We start from the raw sequence: 13,603 nt of genomic DNA on the forward strand, positions 1-13,603 counted from the left end.
CCATTAGAGGTCAAACACACAAATTTCGTCAGATATATATCCAACTATGTATACATAAATGTTCACCATTACAAAGTTTTGTTATGCATATCAGAATCAAATTATTATATTTGGGGTAAAGGTCACATTTAAAGGTCAAATTGATAAATGAAAGGAATCAAAATCAATTATACATTTAAGTTATGAATATCTACATTTAAATATTTCATTGGATAAGTGTTGTAAATATGTCACGTATGAATGAACTGTACATTTCTCAAAAGTTTTTTCTCAGAAAACTGCTCCGACTATATGCTAGTAACATTTACAGAAAATGCTTATAATATTGCTTAATAATTGTCACACATTTAACGTTTGAATAAGGTTACTTTATTGATCTACTCAATATTATATAACTGCAGTTGGTTGCAGCAAGCTTCGTCGCAGTTACGGCACACTGTTGAACAATTTAGACATAGTTTCATGCAGTCACACGACATACTTCTACACCCAGCTTTACATGAACATCGAATTACTTTAAGGATGTTGGCTGGAGCTGGTGCCATATCAGTTAGATTCGGTACAAGTAAGTCGTTTGAGAGCACCCAACCTTGGTCACAGGGGTTTTCGTCCAAACCTTTCCATTACAATATTTGATAGTATGTTCGGAGTGAATGGTATTTTGTTGAACTGGACGTTGGCGGTAATGTTTTGGGATTAATAGATAAAAAGTTACTTGAAGTTTTCTCAATGAAAAACCTGACTCTCAGATCATTTATGCTGTCTATTTGCCTGTCCGTGTATAGGAGAATCATTGCACGCTCACTATGTTGTTTAATTTCTTCTTTTGATATTTCATGTGGAAGTTTTTCGAATTGCTGAGCACATTCCTGGAATTTCATAGACTTGTTAAACAACTTCAATGAAGCAGTTTTGCCTAGTCCACTTGGGTTAGAAACAGCATCACACCCAAGTATCGCATGGATAAACAAAATATGTTTACACACATCAATACCAAGGCGTTCTTTAACAGCTTTACTGTTTGTTGATTTCTTTTTCCTGCCTTCACTATTGAGATGTACTGAGAAATCATGATTTTCAAAATAATAGCATAGTAACACTAACAAATCAGTGTCTTAACCAACAACAGCAGTGTTTATTGACATTGAATAGTTCACAGCTGTCATGACTATATCAAAATCTGCATCACCCTCAGCTTTTGTGACATCCACTCCTGCATCTTCCAGTTTCATTGCCAGCATGTCTACAAAGTTTTGCTTGTTTGCGATATTCAGTAGGAAATTATGTTTCTTCGAATTCATAAGTAGGTCATACTGTACTCTGACCTCTGCATCAATGCGTCCCCCAGAACGTTTTTTGTGTGTGTTCTCCTTTGTTGATGGTGGACCACATTACCACATTTACTATCTCCAGCTACTACACCTCTATCAATACTTCTTAATGACTCTTCTACCACAAATGGGATCAATCCACGTGAAATGCAAACATCTTTTGAATATCCTCATTATCTCTACTCTTCCCTGACTCGCCGCTTTCTTTGTGTTGTTCGCTTGACTCACATTTCTGACCTGTTAAATCCTGCATTATGTAATTGATTTATGAACATGCTGGCTGAGACAAGATCCACTGTGCCCTCTGAGCTTCATCCATCCAACTTACTATTTACCGGAAATTAGCATATAAACTACTGGATGGAATTTTATTAAACTTCGTACTTCGGTAAAGCACAATGAGAGGAGTGGCGTGTGCATGAACCGTAGCTCTATTTTAGCATACTGATGAGTTATTGCCCTTTGTCACTTTTCCTTGTCTTGGGCATAACTTGAAAATTAAAATATTGAATTTAATTATGAACTTCATGCAAAGGTAAAGTACAATGAGAGAACAATAATTCATTTTCAGCAACATAGTTATTGCCCTTTGTAATGTTTCTTGTCAGCAACGTTTCTTTTAAGTTACTCAATGTACTTTAATTAAACATGGTTAAGGTGATACGTTGAAATGCAATGACAGTAACCTCGGATTAACGGCCTCTTTTCAAGGAATAATTTGCCACTCTTGATTGCATTCGTGGGTTCCGTCCCCCATGTGACATTTCTAGTTTTATATATCATTATATACATAATAAGGCTTATTATGTATTTAATGATATAAATCCCCCTCCCATTTCTGACTAATATGATCACTATGGGGACCATGAATATGCTTATACTTCAGGCAAATAAAAAAGAATATACTCAGCATGTGTCAACTGAATTGACATATGTCATGTCTTATAGAGAAAATCCATCGTTTACTGTAATATCTATATACGGCTTATCTTGACAAGCACATTTTACATTAGAAATAATTTGTTTCCAAAGCAAATGAGGATAAACTCAATTTATTATAAATCTAGAAATACATGTAATCCATAGGAAAACATAGAAATCCATTGAAGGACCATTATGGAAAATGATATTTCCACACAAACATTCCGTATTGTCCATTGGTCTATTTCATATATAATAATGGTCATAAAGATATGAAGCCAATATATTATATCTGATCACATTGGTGCAAATGAAGTAATTATCTTAAATGGATAGTGTGTCTTTTATGTAAAACTGTCATTCAACTCTGTCTTCAGATAGAGAAAGCAGCGAATATCATCAAATTGAAAATTACTCTCGAAAGATGAAGAATAAAGTATTTAGGAAGAGAAAATTTAGGCGTATAAGAGTTTGTGTTTAATATTGATGCAATTTGTTTTAAGATGAACTGTTACTCCCAAATAAGATTTACCACAATCAATACAATTGTTGAAATATACCAGAAAGGATGAATAGATGTCGAAAACAAATGGTTCTTACGAAGGACTCGGAGTATAATTTGAAAGACATGTGCAGAAACCAAACACGGTATTTCAACCTTATGAGACGATAGTAGATCACTGTAAATCTTTTAGCATTCACCAATCATTTGATATATTTGCGTTTTCAGCTATTATATACACGGTTACCATCTTGTTATCAGTAATTAATATTTTCCATAGATGTATTATAAAGTAAGTAGTTAAAGATTTATGACACAATTATTTTTCTGTCATACATGTGTATGTATTGATTTTGAATGAGAGTGCCACTTTAAATTAATATAAAACATAAAAAGATTGTGTCTATATTTTTTGTTCGTGTGCATATTCTGCAATGTCAATGTATTGTAACTTTGTATAAATTGTATACGTACTTCGTGTTCGCGCTTTATTATTTGCTATACAAAACAAGTTTTTGAAGGCAAAACATGCACTTTGCTGTCCACTGACAATAAAGTTATCCTCAAAATAATTGAAATAAAACTTTATATAAAAACGGATTGTGATAGTACTGCTTGCAAATGAACTAAGCATTACATGGTTTTGAAGCATTGAGTGGTCGTAGCTTTTGCTTCGCCCCAAAACAACAAGTGAATTTCAAATCAAGTGAAAAACCAAATGCCTGTCAATCGACTTCAAATTTGGAAGAAATACCGACTCCCGCCGTCAGCAATTTGGCTCTGCAAAGCCTTCATACATTTAAAGTTTGCATACGTTGCACTTCAAACGGGCAATTAAATCGTAGCGTTTAATAACATTCACAGAAACCGCGCGATTACAAACATCAAAAGATCTTGAAACTGATTGTCTGAAGCAGCCGTTAGAGTTGTGCAAATTGACTGTCTCTTCGTCACAAAATGGCATTACGATCGTAATGTGTCATACTATTGGCGAGTATGTTTTGCTATGTTGATTTGCAATCATTAGTTAAGGAAAGTGCAGTTCATATATTTACTTATTGCTATGCAATTTATAGTTGTTTTGCCATAAAAACTGCAAAATGAATTTCAATGAATACCCTTTTGTTAAAATACGGAACGCAAAGTATGAGCATATGTTATTACCACCTATAATAGCATTACAATTATTCCATTTGTCATACACTGGATTACACATGATCGAGACTTCCGGTGTTTTAAACAAAGGGGTCACGAAGGCTCACCTCACACGCACCATATATATTTTATTGCAAATAATAATAAAAATAATAATAATAATAATAATAATAATAATAATAATAATATTAATAATAATAAATAAGTGCATTCTTGCCTTGATAGGCAGTGTATGATTTTATTATTTTGGAGTATTTTTTCGATTAACACATTGAATTGGGAATAAATTTAAAAATAAAACTGAAAAAGAACTGCATGACAAGAATATTCCCATTTAGAAATAACCGGAATAACAGATCATTTGGTTGGCTAGAAAAAATCGGTTTAATCAAAATTATCGACCATAAGTGTAGCTTCTATAATCCTAAATCTGGAATCTGGAAACGTCACACATCGCATGTTGTTGATTTTTTATTTATTAGTTTCGTGAGATTGGGCAAAAACGACATGTTAACTGTTGACAGTAGTTTCCAAACAATATATTGGTATAGCGTGAGCAATGGACACTATAATTTGATTATTTTGATATGAGAAACATGTTTACCAAGTTCGATAAAAGAAATGGGTAGAAAAGGGGATTTCTAGAGTGTTCGATGTGTTTATGATTCTTGTGCTTGTTGCCTTAATTGTTTTGTAAGAATATCCGACCTTATTACCAGATTATGGAACTTGACCTTCATTTCATCCAGACCAACATGACCATGTTTGCATAATAATTATTATAAGATCGACGATAAGAAGTTCGTTTCGTACATTTCACTCACTTTTTTGACCCGGACATAACAAATAAGAGAGCTTGGCAGACAAGTCTGCTGATAGTCAAACGTGACTCTAGAATCTGTAGCCTGAGAAGCACATTTAAGCCACGTTTCATAATGTGGGTAGAGAATATATGGTCCCTTGAGCGAAACAAGTTTTATTTTAGTATTTAAAGATTGGATTGAAAAATATGGCTGCTAGAGATTTAAAAAAAAGAAGAAGAAAAATTAAACGCTGACGACACACGACCACTTTAGGTCATCGTTTGCATTTTATTCTCCGGTGTATTATATGGGTTTGAGATAGAGTTTATACTGCACTATGTCTGCGTTCTGACTTGATTTTGTCTGAGAAGCTAACACAATGACTTGACACTGTTATTTACCTGCTGCCTCGTTCAAAAAGATTGGAATGAAATTGAATGGTCCTAAAATGTAATGATTTTTGTTTATGCATCCTTAGTAAAATGAAAAAGATGATTATCTAAGTAAGCTATATAAATGTGTTTGCCTTTAATTTTAAGTTGTTACGTCCATCTCCTCAACAAATTGTATACCGTATTTTTTCGTTTGAAACGTCTCTTGATCGTTTGATGTTGAATGTTTTGGTTTTGGAAGCAATATTATTAAGTTTTTATGTAGATATTTTCCAATCAAAATTTAAAGTATAACTATTATAATAATGTTGTGATGGAATAGTTGTAAAAATGTTATTGTATATGTATGAAACTTTCTTGTTTGTGCAGGAAATATGAATACTATGGTTGGACTCAAATTCTATGAAAATCTGACAGGATTTTATCATAGCATTACAGAAGTTTCTTAGCTATCATATTTAGCCAGGAGCCATTATCTCGATGTGTCTGTCAAACTGTTCAAATTACTCACAGGTAGGTCAGCTATGACGTCGTTAGACTTTCACACATGAAGGTCAGCAGCTGTATGACGGTATAATTCAATGCAATACACTTGACCCATAAAATTCCAAGCAGTTGACCCGTAATAAAATACCATGCTGTTGACCAATAATAATGCCAATCAATAGACACGTGAAATGCCAAGCCGTTTTAAGGTCAGTGTTTGAATAAATTCCGAAAATGTGCACACTTGTTTTCATTACATTCAAACTATAAGCTTATATTGGCGGCCGGTGTGCTAAAAGGGAATGAACATATGGATATTGGCTCCATTAGAATCATGTATACAAGTTTCTCGCAAATAATTTCCTACATTATATTAATACGGTGGCAAGCTTGCGAGGCAAAACTCTTAAAAAAGTGATAGTTTTCAAGGACTTTGAAAAGTACACAATGTACCATTTCGCCACACAATGAGTCTGGAAACACATTTTGGGACGCTGTTCATCGTATTTCATCATGTTAAAGTAAACAAAACGAACGCATATACTTCATTATTTTTTTTATCAAATGTCAATAAATAGAAACAAAAACTCGGATAAATGTATCCTTAGCAGCCAATTGTATACAATCAGATTAGTTATCCATACGTTATATTTTTCCTGGTTTGCACATCAAAGCAATTTGATTGGTCAACTGTAATTATTGGATAAATATTGACCAATACATACACGTTTTGGCTAACCAACCCAAAGTGGTATACAATGGCTGCTGTAACAGCCTGCTCTATACCATTCTGATAGATCAGGCTGTTATAAGTAACATATATAGACATTAACTATATAAAAACAGAAACCATCTCTATACACATGAAGTAGTCAGCGCCGGTGTAGACAATGTAAAATAGTTTCGCACAGCTTTGTAATTATTGTGCCTTTTCACTCGGAGCTCCTCGGCCATTTTTTTAAAAACAACCTCGGATGTATGCCGGTACATCTGTTGAAGTAGTCCGTATTTTGTTTAATAAAAGCATTAATTAAATGTAGTGTTTAAGAGTTGTATTCATTGCGCTCAGTTTAAATTGATTGCCAGTGAAGTGTTTTATTGCAAACATAATTACGATTCCCAAGAATTAAGTCATAAATTTTAACTACTAAATAAGATTACTACGCGATCTATTTGCAGCGGACTTAAACGTACCACTTTTTAAGTATGTAAACCGTCCATATACATCCGAGGTTGTTTTTGAAAAAATGGCCGAGGAGTTCCGAATGGTGCCTTTTCTGACCACTACGGTTGTATTATACTTTATTAGAATCACATTAACAACAAAGTAACATATTAAATACAGAGACTAACAGAGTTTGTTCAGAGTTCACCTATGAACAAAGTCTTGGTATATCACAGATAGGCCAGTAGAAGATCTTCGCAAACATTACTTAAAGTCGCTATCGACTAAAAGAAACGATTATTCCGCTATCTACACTGAAGAAACTTTTAGTCTACTATCGACTGAAGAAATGATTATTTCGCTTTCGACTGAAGAAACGTCTCTAGAATTCGCATATACGAGCGGATATGAGCTGAAATGTACAACAAATTTGTTACAGAAAGAGGAAAATATGTACAATCAATGTTATTTCAAACATAAACCTATACGTATATAACTGATCGTATTTAGTAATTGGCCCTGATAAATGCGTAACCAGCAACAGAGAGGTAAAGACATCTTAGCGTCATTATCTAATAGACATGGAGAAATACAAAATAAGTGATTAATATGATATGCTTATCAGTGAAAAAGGCAAATACAAAAACATAAAATGTTTTAATAGGACAATGTCAGCTACACGGCTATATAGTTTTAGGTGACACACTTCATTTAATGTTAATAACTGGCGTCTTCTTGAGTTTTCTGTGCCAGATTCCCATGTAATATTATGTTTTTTCAATATCAAATGGTGACAACATACAAGACATCACGACTTTTGGAAGCTTTTGATAAAGATCGTGACACTTCTTCATACACTTATCACACTTATTATGTAACTAGATATGGAAGCGTGGTAGTGACACAGTGTAAAATATCAACATATGTTTTGTGCCAATAAGGAGATAGTTTTGCGTAATAATAAGATACTAGGTTTCAAATTTGAGATATTAAAGTCCCAGTTAGAAGATACTTAGTCCTAATTAGAAGTTTAATAATAAATAGGAGATACTATCTCATATTAAGGAGTTACTAGGGTTAAGACTCATATCACGCTTTTGAAACGGCCTCGTGCATAGGTTGGTTTAAGCATCAAATTTCTGGTGACAAAAAAAAGGTCGCTATGCTTATATAAAAAAGGGTTTTTGTATAACAGATAAAGACCCATGAGCTTTAGCTTTGTCCTATAAGTATGACGTTAGCTTTTTCCTTTTAGCAAACATTAGCTTTTTCCTTTTAGTATGATTTAGCTTTTTTCCTTTTAGTATCACATTAGATTTTTCCTTTTAGTACGACATAATCTTTTTCCTTTCAGTATCACATAAGCTTTTTCCTTTTAGTATAACATTACTGTTTCCTTATTGTATGGCTTTAGCTTTTTCCGTTTAGTATAACATTAGCTTTTTCCTTTTAGTATGACATAAGCTTTTTCGTTTAGTATAACATTAGCTTTTTTCGTTTAGTATAACATTAGCTTTTTCCTTTTAGTATAACATTAGCTTTTTCCTTTAAGTAGGATATTAGCCTTTTTCTCTTTAGTATAACACTAGCCTTTTCCTTTTAGTATGACATTAGTATGAAATGAGTATGAAATGAGCTTATTCCGTTTAGTATACCATTAGCTTTCTCCGTTTAGTATAGCATAAGCTTTTTCTTTTAGTATGACATTAGCTTTTTCCTTTTTGTATAGCATTAGCTTTTTCCGTTTAATATAACATTAGCTTTTTCTTTTTAGTATGACATAAGCTTTTTTCAGGTGTGTATAACATTAGCGTTTTTCTTTTAGTATGACATGTGCTCTTTCCTTTCAGTATGAAATGAGCTTTTTTCCGTTTAGTATACCATTAGCTTTTTCCGTTTAGTATAACATGAGCTTTTTCCTTTTAGTATGACATGAGCGTTTTCCTTTTAGTATGACATGAGCTTTTTCCTTTCTGTATGATATTAGCTTTTTCCCTTTAGTATAACATTAGCTTTTTCCTTTTAGTATGACATTAGCTTTTTCCGTTTAGTATGACATTAGCTTTTTCCTTTTAGTATAACATTAGATTTTTCCTTTTAGTATGACATTGACCTTTGGACATCAACATTTGTTTAATGTGTTTGATGTGTGCGTGCCGGGCATTGATCAGTGTGCCTTCATATAGAAATCGGAGTAGATTGAAGGCTTCTCGGACCTTTAGACGGACATACGAGGGTCGTAAACTTCAATTACCTATTGTCTTATATACGTTTTAGGCAAATAGAAATCAGATTTGTTTACTTGATTACAATACAGCAATATATTCCACCCCATGAAAACCCACAGTAAATATTTCACTCATGTGCTCTATGTCTCAAAAAGCGAGACATAACATCCAAAGCAAACCGTTACTATTAAATATCACATTGAATCGTCAACAACGCGTTAATAGTTCGTCGACAAACGCTGAGCAAAAGACAATTACATATTTATTCTTAAATACTTATGCACGTGAGCATTTGAAGTTTTAAAATATAGAAAAAAATAAATAAAATTAACATGCAAATAATAAAAGGCTTTTTGGAATATCAATTGCAATTTAAATTTTCAATGGCGGAAATCCCATTTACTGATGCAACGATATTATAATATTGTATTTATAATGAATAGGTTGGTTGGAACAATTAAAAATAATTCTTACCTAATGATCGTGTTGCTTCGTCCGTTAGGTAACCCCTCACAAAGAGTTGCTGGTAATATCTTTCTAAAACCTTGAGGGTAGTTAGCTGTTCTTTGACCCGCTCGACCCTGGTCGCAGTAGCGTTGTTAGGGTTTGAAGTCAGTACTGTCCGGCCAGGAACAGACGCAGTTTGGACAACGGGACCAAGTAACAGGAAGAGATGTAAACATGCCTGCAACATATGGATTAATTTGAAGACGACGAATAACACAAAGGTTCTTCTTTTATATTTAGCGAATTTTCGAAGAGAAGAGCGTATGCCCAATAAGAGACTGTTTTTACTGATTTTATATTGTGAAACTACGACTGTTCAAAATATACCACTGACGTCAATTTTGAGACGTCGGTCATATTTTTGCGTTCCAGATACAATAACCGATATTTTCATAAATTCTTCGTTTGCAACGTGTGTTTGTTTTATCTACCCGCCATTTTCAAATCAAGCCAATAATGTTCATAACTTTGTATTATCGCTCGAAAAGTCATAGGCAGTTACACTATCCGTCAGAAACCAACAACCATACGTTTAAGACATTTATATACATGATGCTAAAAATCCTGAACAAAAACAGCAAGACTGATATTAAACTTTGGCTAAACCCGAAAACTTTAAAGTGACACTCGATTTCAAAATCAGTACATACACATGCATAACAAACATTAATTTTGACTGATAAACCTTCTTACTAATAAACTACTTAATAAATAATGTATTTATGAAAAATATTAATTGATTGGTGAATGCTAAACGATTTACTGTGGTTTACTATAGTCGCATAAGGTAGAATACCGTGTTTTATGTTCATTTCTTTCAAATTAAACTCGGTATCATTCAGAGGAACCAATGTTTTCGACATTTATTCATCCTTTTTGGAATATTAAAATTATATTACCCATGGTGGTAAATCTTATCTGGGAGTAAGAGTGCATATTTAATTACAACTATGGCTATAAAACGCGCCATCAGGAAATAAATGTCATTTTGAATGTAGCTGGAGATTAATGTCTTAGAAAATATATCAGGGAAGCCTCTATAGTTGTACATATTTATGGAATAACAAAAACTGGACGTTAAATCACTTAATATTAAAGTAAATTACCTGTCTAAGAGTCCATCTACATCAGTATTTATCTTAGCTGAAGCGATTCAACCAATGAAGAAATTCATTAAAGTTGGCAGAGATTGAAGAGATGTTTAATGGAAACCACATATTGAACGTGAATTATGATAACTGAATAACAGTACCGTATGTGATTTATTTCAATAAAACTTCATTTTAATGACATCTGCAGAGTATGCATATTTGTAAAGTACCGTATGTAATTTATTTTATATAAAACATCACTTTTATGACATTTGCAGACTATGCATATTTGTAAAATTTCCGGAATAGCTTTACAATTTGTATGATACGAATCAGCGAAACAACAATTTTGTTTTGGCCACAGATGTTTGCACAAAACAAGACTTGACAATACAAAGCGATGGAAAAAAACACAATGTCTATCAATGTTGAGACTTACCGTTATGTGGAGAACAAAGATGCGTTTTCCAAATGTTTTGCATTCCATACTTTTAAAGTATTAAAACTATATTTCAAGCCCGTCGTACACCAGTTATTCACAACCAACTACTCCCTGAGACTCGTCGATATTGTAACTAGAATCGCCATCAGAAGACGTCTACGGACAAGTGTACATCAATCAGTTCAAGAGTGTCTTGTTTGTTCTCACATTCTGAAGCAAGCGCTTGACACCGAGGTCGTAATGTTTTTCCTTAAAAATACTAGGCCATTGCAATATATTTGTACATATATGTTTTTAGACGAAACACTATTGTATAGGTCTTAACGAACTGTTTGTTCTGTTGTGTCAATATCCTTGGAGCAATATATTAAAAATATGAATCTGCTGGCATAAAACTTAGATTCGTCAATAAGCGTTGCGGGACGATATGATTCAGCGTTACACTTTTAACGTTTAAAATAAGCGTTACGTCTGACAATAACTTGTGCAAATACTCTAAAAAACATTGTATACGAAATAAAATAAAGTATTTGAATGAAATATGCTTACGTAAAATCCAAGGTTGTGTTGTTTATATAAAAGTTCTGGTCCACGTACCTACGTAACCCGCACAAGCTGTCATATCTATTAACACATTACGTCAGAGTCCCAATGTATCACACAGCAATACAAGAACACACACGTAGAAAAGAAGAATCCCGCACAGAATGTATAAATAAAAACAATTAGCGAGTCGCGACTTGCTGAAAGCTGTTTTACATGTTAATTAATATACATCTGTTATCCTATACAATTATCAGTTCAGACATTCGGAGCTCCTCGGCCATTTTTATCGAAAACAACCTCGGATGTATATGGACGGTTTACATACTCAGAAATCGGTTTGTTTAAGTCCGCTGAGAGTAGATCGCGTAGTAATTTAATTTAGCAGTTAAAACTTAAAGATACACTCTTACTCCCATATAAGGTTTACCACAATTAATAATATTGTTTTTATATTCCTAAAAAAGGATTAAACATGTCAACAATAATGGTTCTTATGAAGAATACTGAGTTTAATTAGAAAGAAATGAGCATAAAAAACGGTATTTCTACCTTATGAAACTATAGTCGACCACAGTAAATCTTTTAGCATTCACCAATCATTTAATATGTTTGCGCTTTCTGCTACTAAATTCACGGTTACATTTTTGTTATCAGTAGTTAATATTTTCCATAAATGCATTATTTAGTATGTAGTTTAAGGTCTATCAGTCAATATTTATGTTTGTTATACAAGTGTATGTATTAATTTTGAATAAGAGTGTCACTTTAATGACTTAACTCTTGGTAATCTTTATTATGTTTGCAATAATACACTTCACTGGCAATCAATTTAAACTTAGATAAAACACTTCATTTGATTAATGATAAAATTAAAAAAATCGAACTTCTTCTACTAATAAACCAGCATACATCCGAGGTTGTTTTCGATAAAATGGCCGAGGAGCTTCGACTACAGTTCAGGTTGCATGCATTGGCATATCGGCAAATTTGCCTTTGGTCATTTACGCCAAAAGCTTCAAAGTGTAACTCCAAAAATGGCGTGATAATACTAAGTAATTGAATCTTTCTTGCCTGTAAACACTATAAATATATATAGAGAAAGTGATGAGAGTCGTATGTCTTTCATGTATTGTTCTTCTTTTTCACACAATTGATAAAGTTTTCCTATATAAAGCATGTTTTTATATAAGAACTGGTCCCTCATTTTATTTAGATTTGATAATATCGTGTCATGTGTGTAAATTATGATAATTTTATTCTTTGCAATAATTTAATCATTAAGTGTGTGAAAGAATATATGATAATGAATTTATAAAATAATTATTTAGGAAGATGAAACTATTTAAAATAAATCTACTGTATGAATGGAATCATTGGCTTTTTTCTATTCGTTCAAAATGTTCACAACTGTACGATCACTAAATAATGTAGCTCGTTACTCTTATTAGTTATTATAGACAAAAACATGGTTTAAGAGCATTGTATTCTTAAATCATTCATAGAAATGTGTTTTAAAATGTGTATTTGTGTGTTCATTTCTATCTTTTCTTATTAATTTATGGCGGACTCATGGGAATCCAAAAACACCTTTTTCGCCCTCAAGTATTTGTATTCTTGGTTTAGAATTACACCATGCCAATAGTATTAACGGCGAAAACTGTCTCAGAAAAGCTCAGCTGCGATTTTAATGATGTGAGGCTTATTCCAGTAGATATTTTGTTCATAAATGTGATCAATTGATTAGACATTGGAACTGTTTTCTTGTCATATTTCATTGTTAAGACTAGAACTGGATAATTTCAACTACTTTTGCAGTTTTCACTCAGTGTAAATTAACAAATGTGTCAATGTTAAAACATATGAAAGAAAAACGATGAATATATTGTTTATCCACTTGTAGAACGTTTCAATACATATATGATCTACGAGCAACATTTCATTGGATGGTGAACAGTGACGCTATTTCAAATGCCTTTAAAAGGAAAGACACTATCCTATTGAGTGGGTAATTTGAAAATATATATTACATTCCGC

General features: G+C 32.8%; 1 protein-coding gene across 1 annotated transcript; it reads right to left on the minus strand.

The window, feature by feature from the left end:
- Nucleotides 1-6,885: 6,885 nt before the first annotated feature.
- LOC128231176 (uncharacterized) lies at nucleotides 6,886-11,097 on the minus strand. The gene is made up of 3 exons (XM_052943658.1): nucleotides 11,021-11,097; nucleotides 9,458-9,668; nucleotides 6,886-7,167 (listed from the first exon to the last, which is right to left on the minus strand). The coding sequence occupies exons 1-3, from the start codon at nucleotides 11,066-11,068 to the stop codon at nucleotides 7,109-7,111; spliced, it is 318 nt and encodes a 105-aa protein (XP_052799618.1). The 5' UTR covers nucleotides 11,069-11,097; the 3' UTR covers nucleotides 6,886-7,108.
- Nucleotides 11,098-13,603: the final 2,506 nt, after the last annotated feature.

This window comes from Mya arenaria, chromosome 4 (genome assembly GCF_026914265.1).
Source record: "Mya arenaria isolate MELC-2E11 chromosome 4, ASM2691426v1".
NCBI classification, from domain to species: domain Eukaryota; kingdom Metazoa; phylum Mollusca; class Bivalvia; order Myida; family Myidae; genus Mya; species Mya arenaria.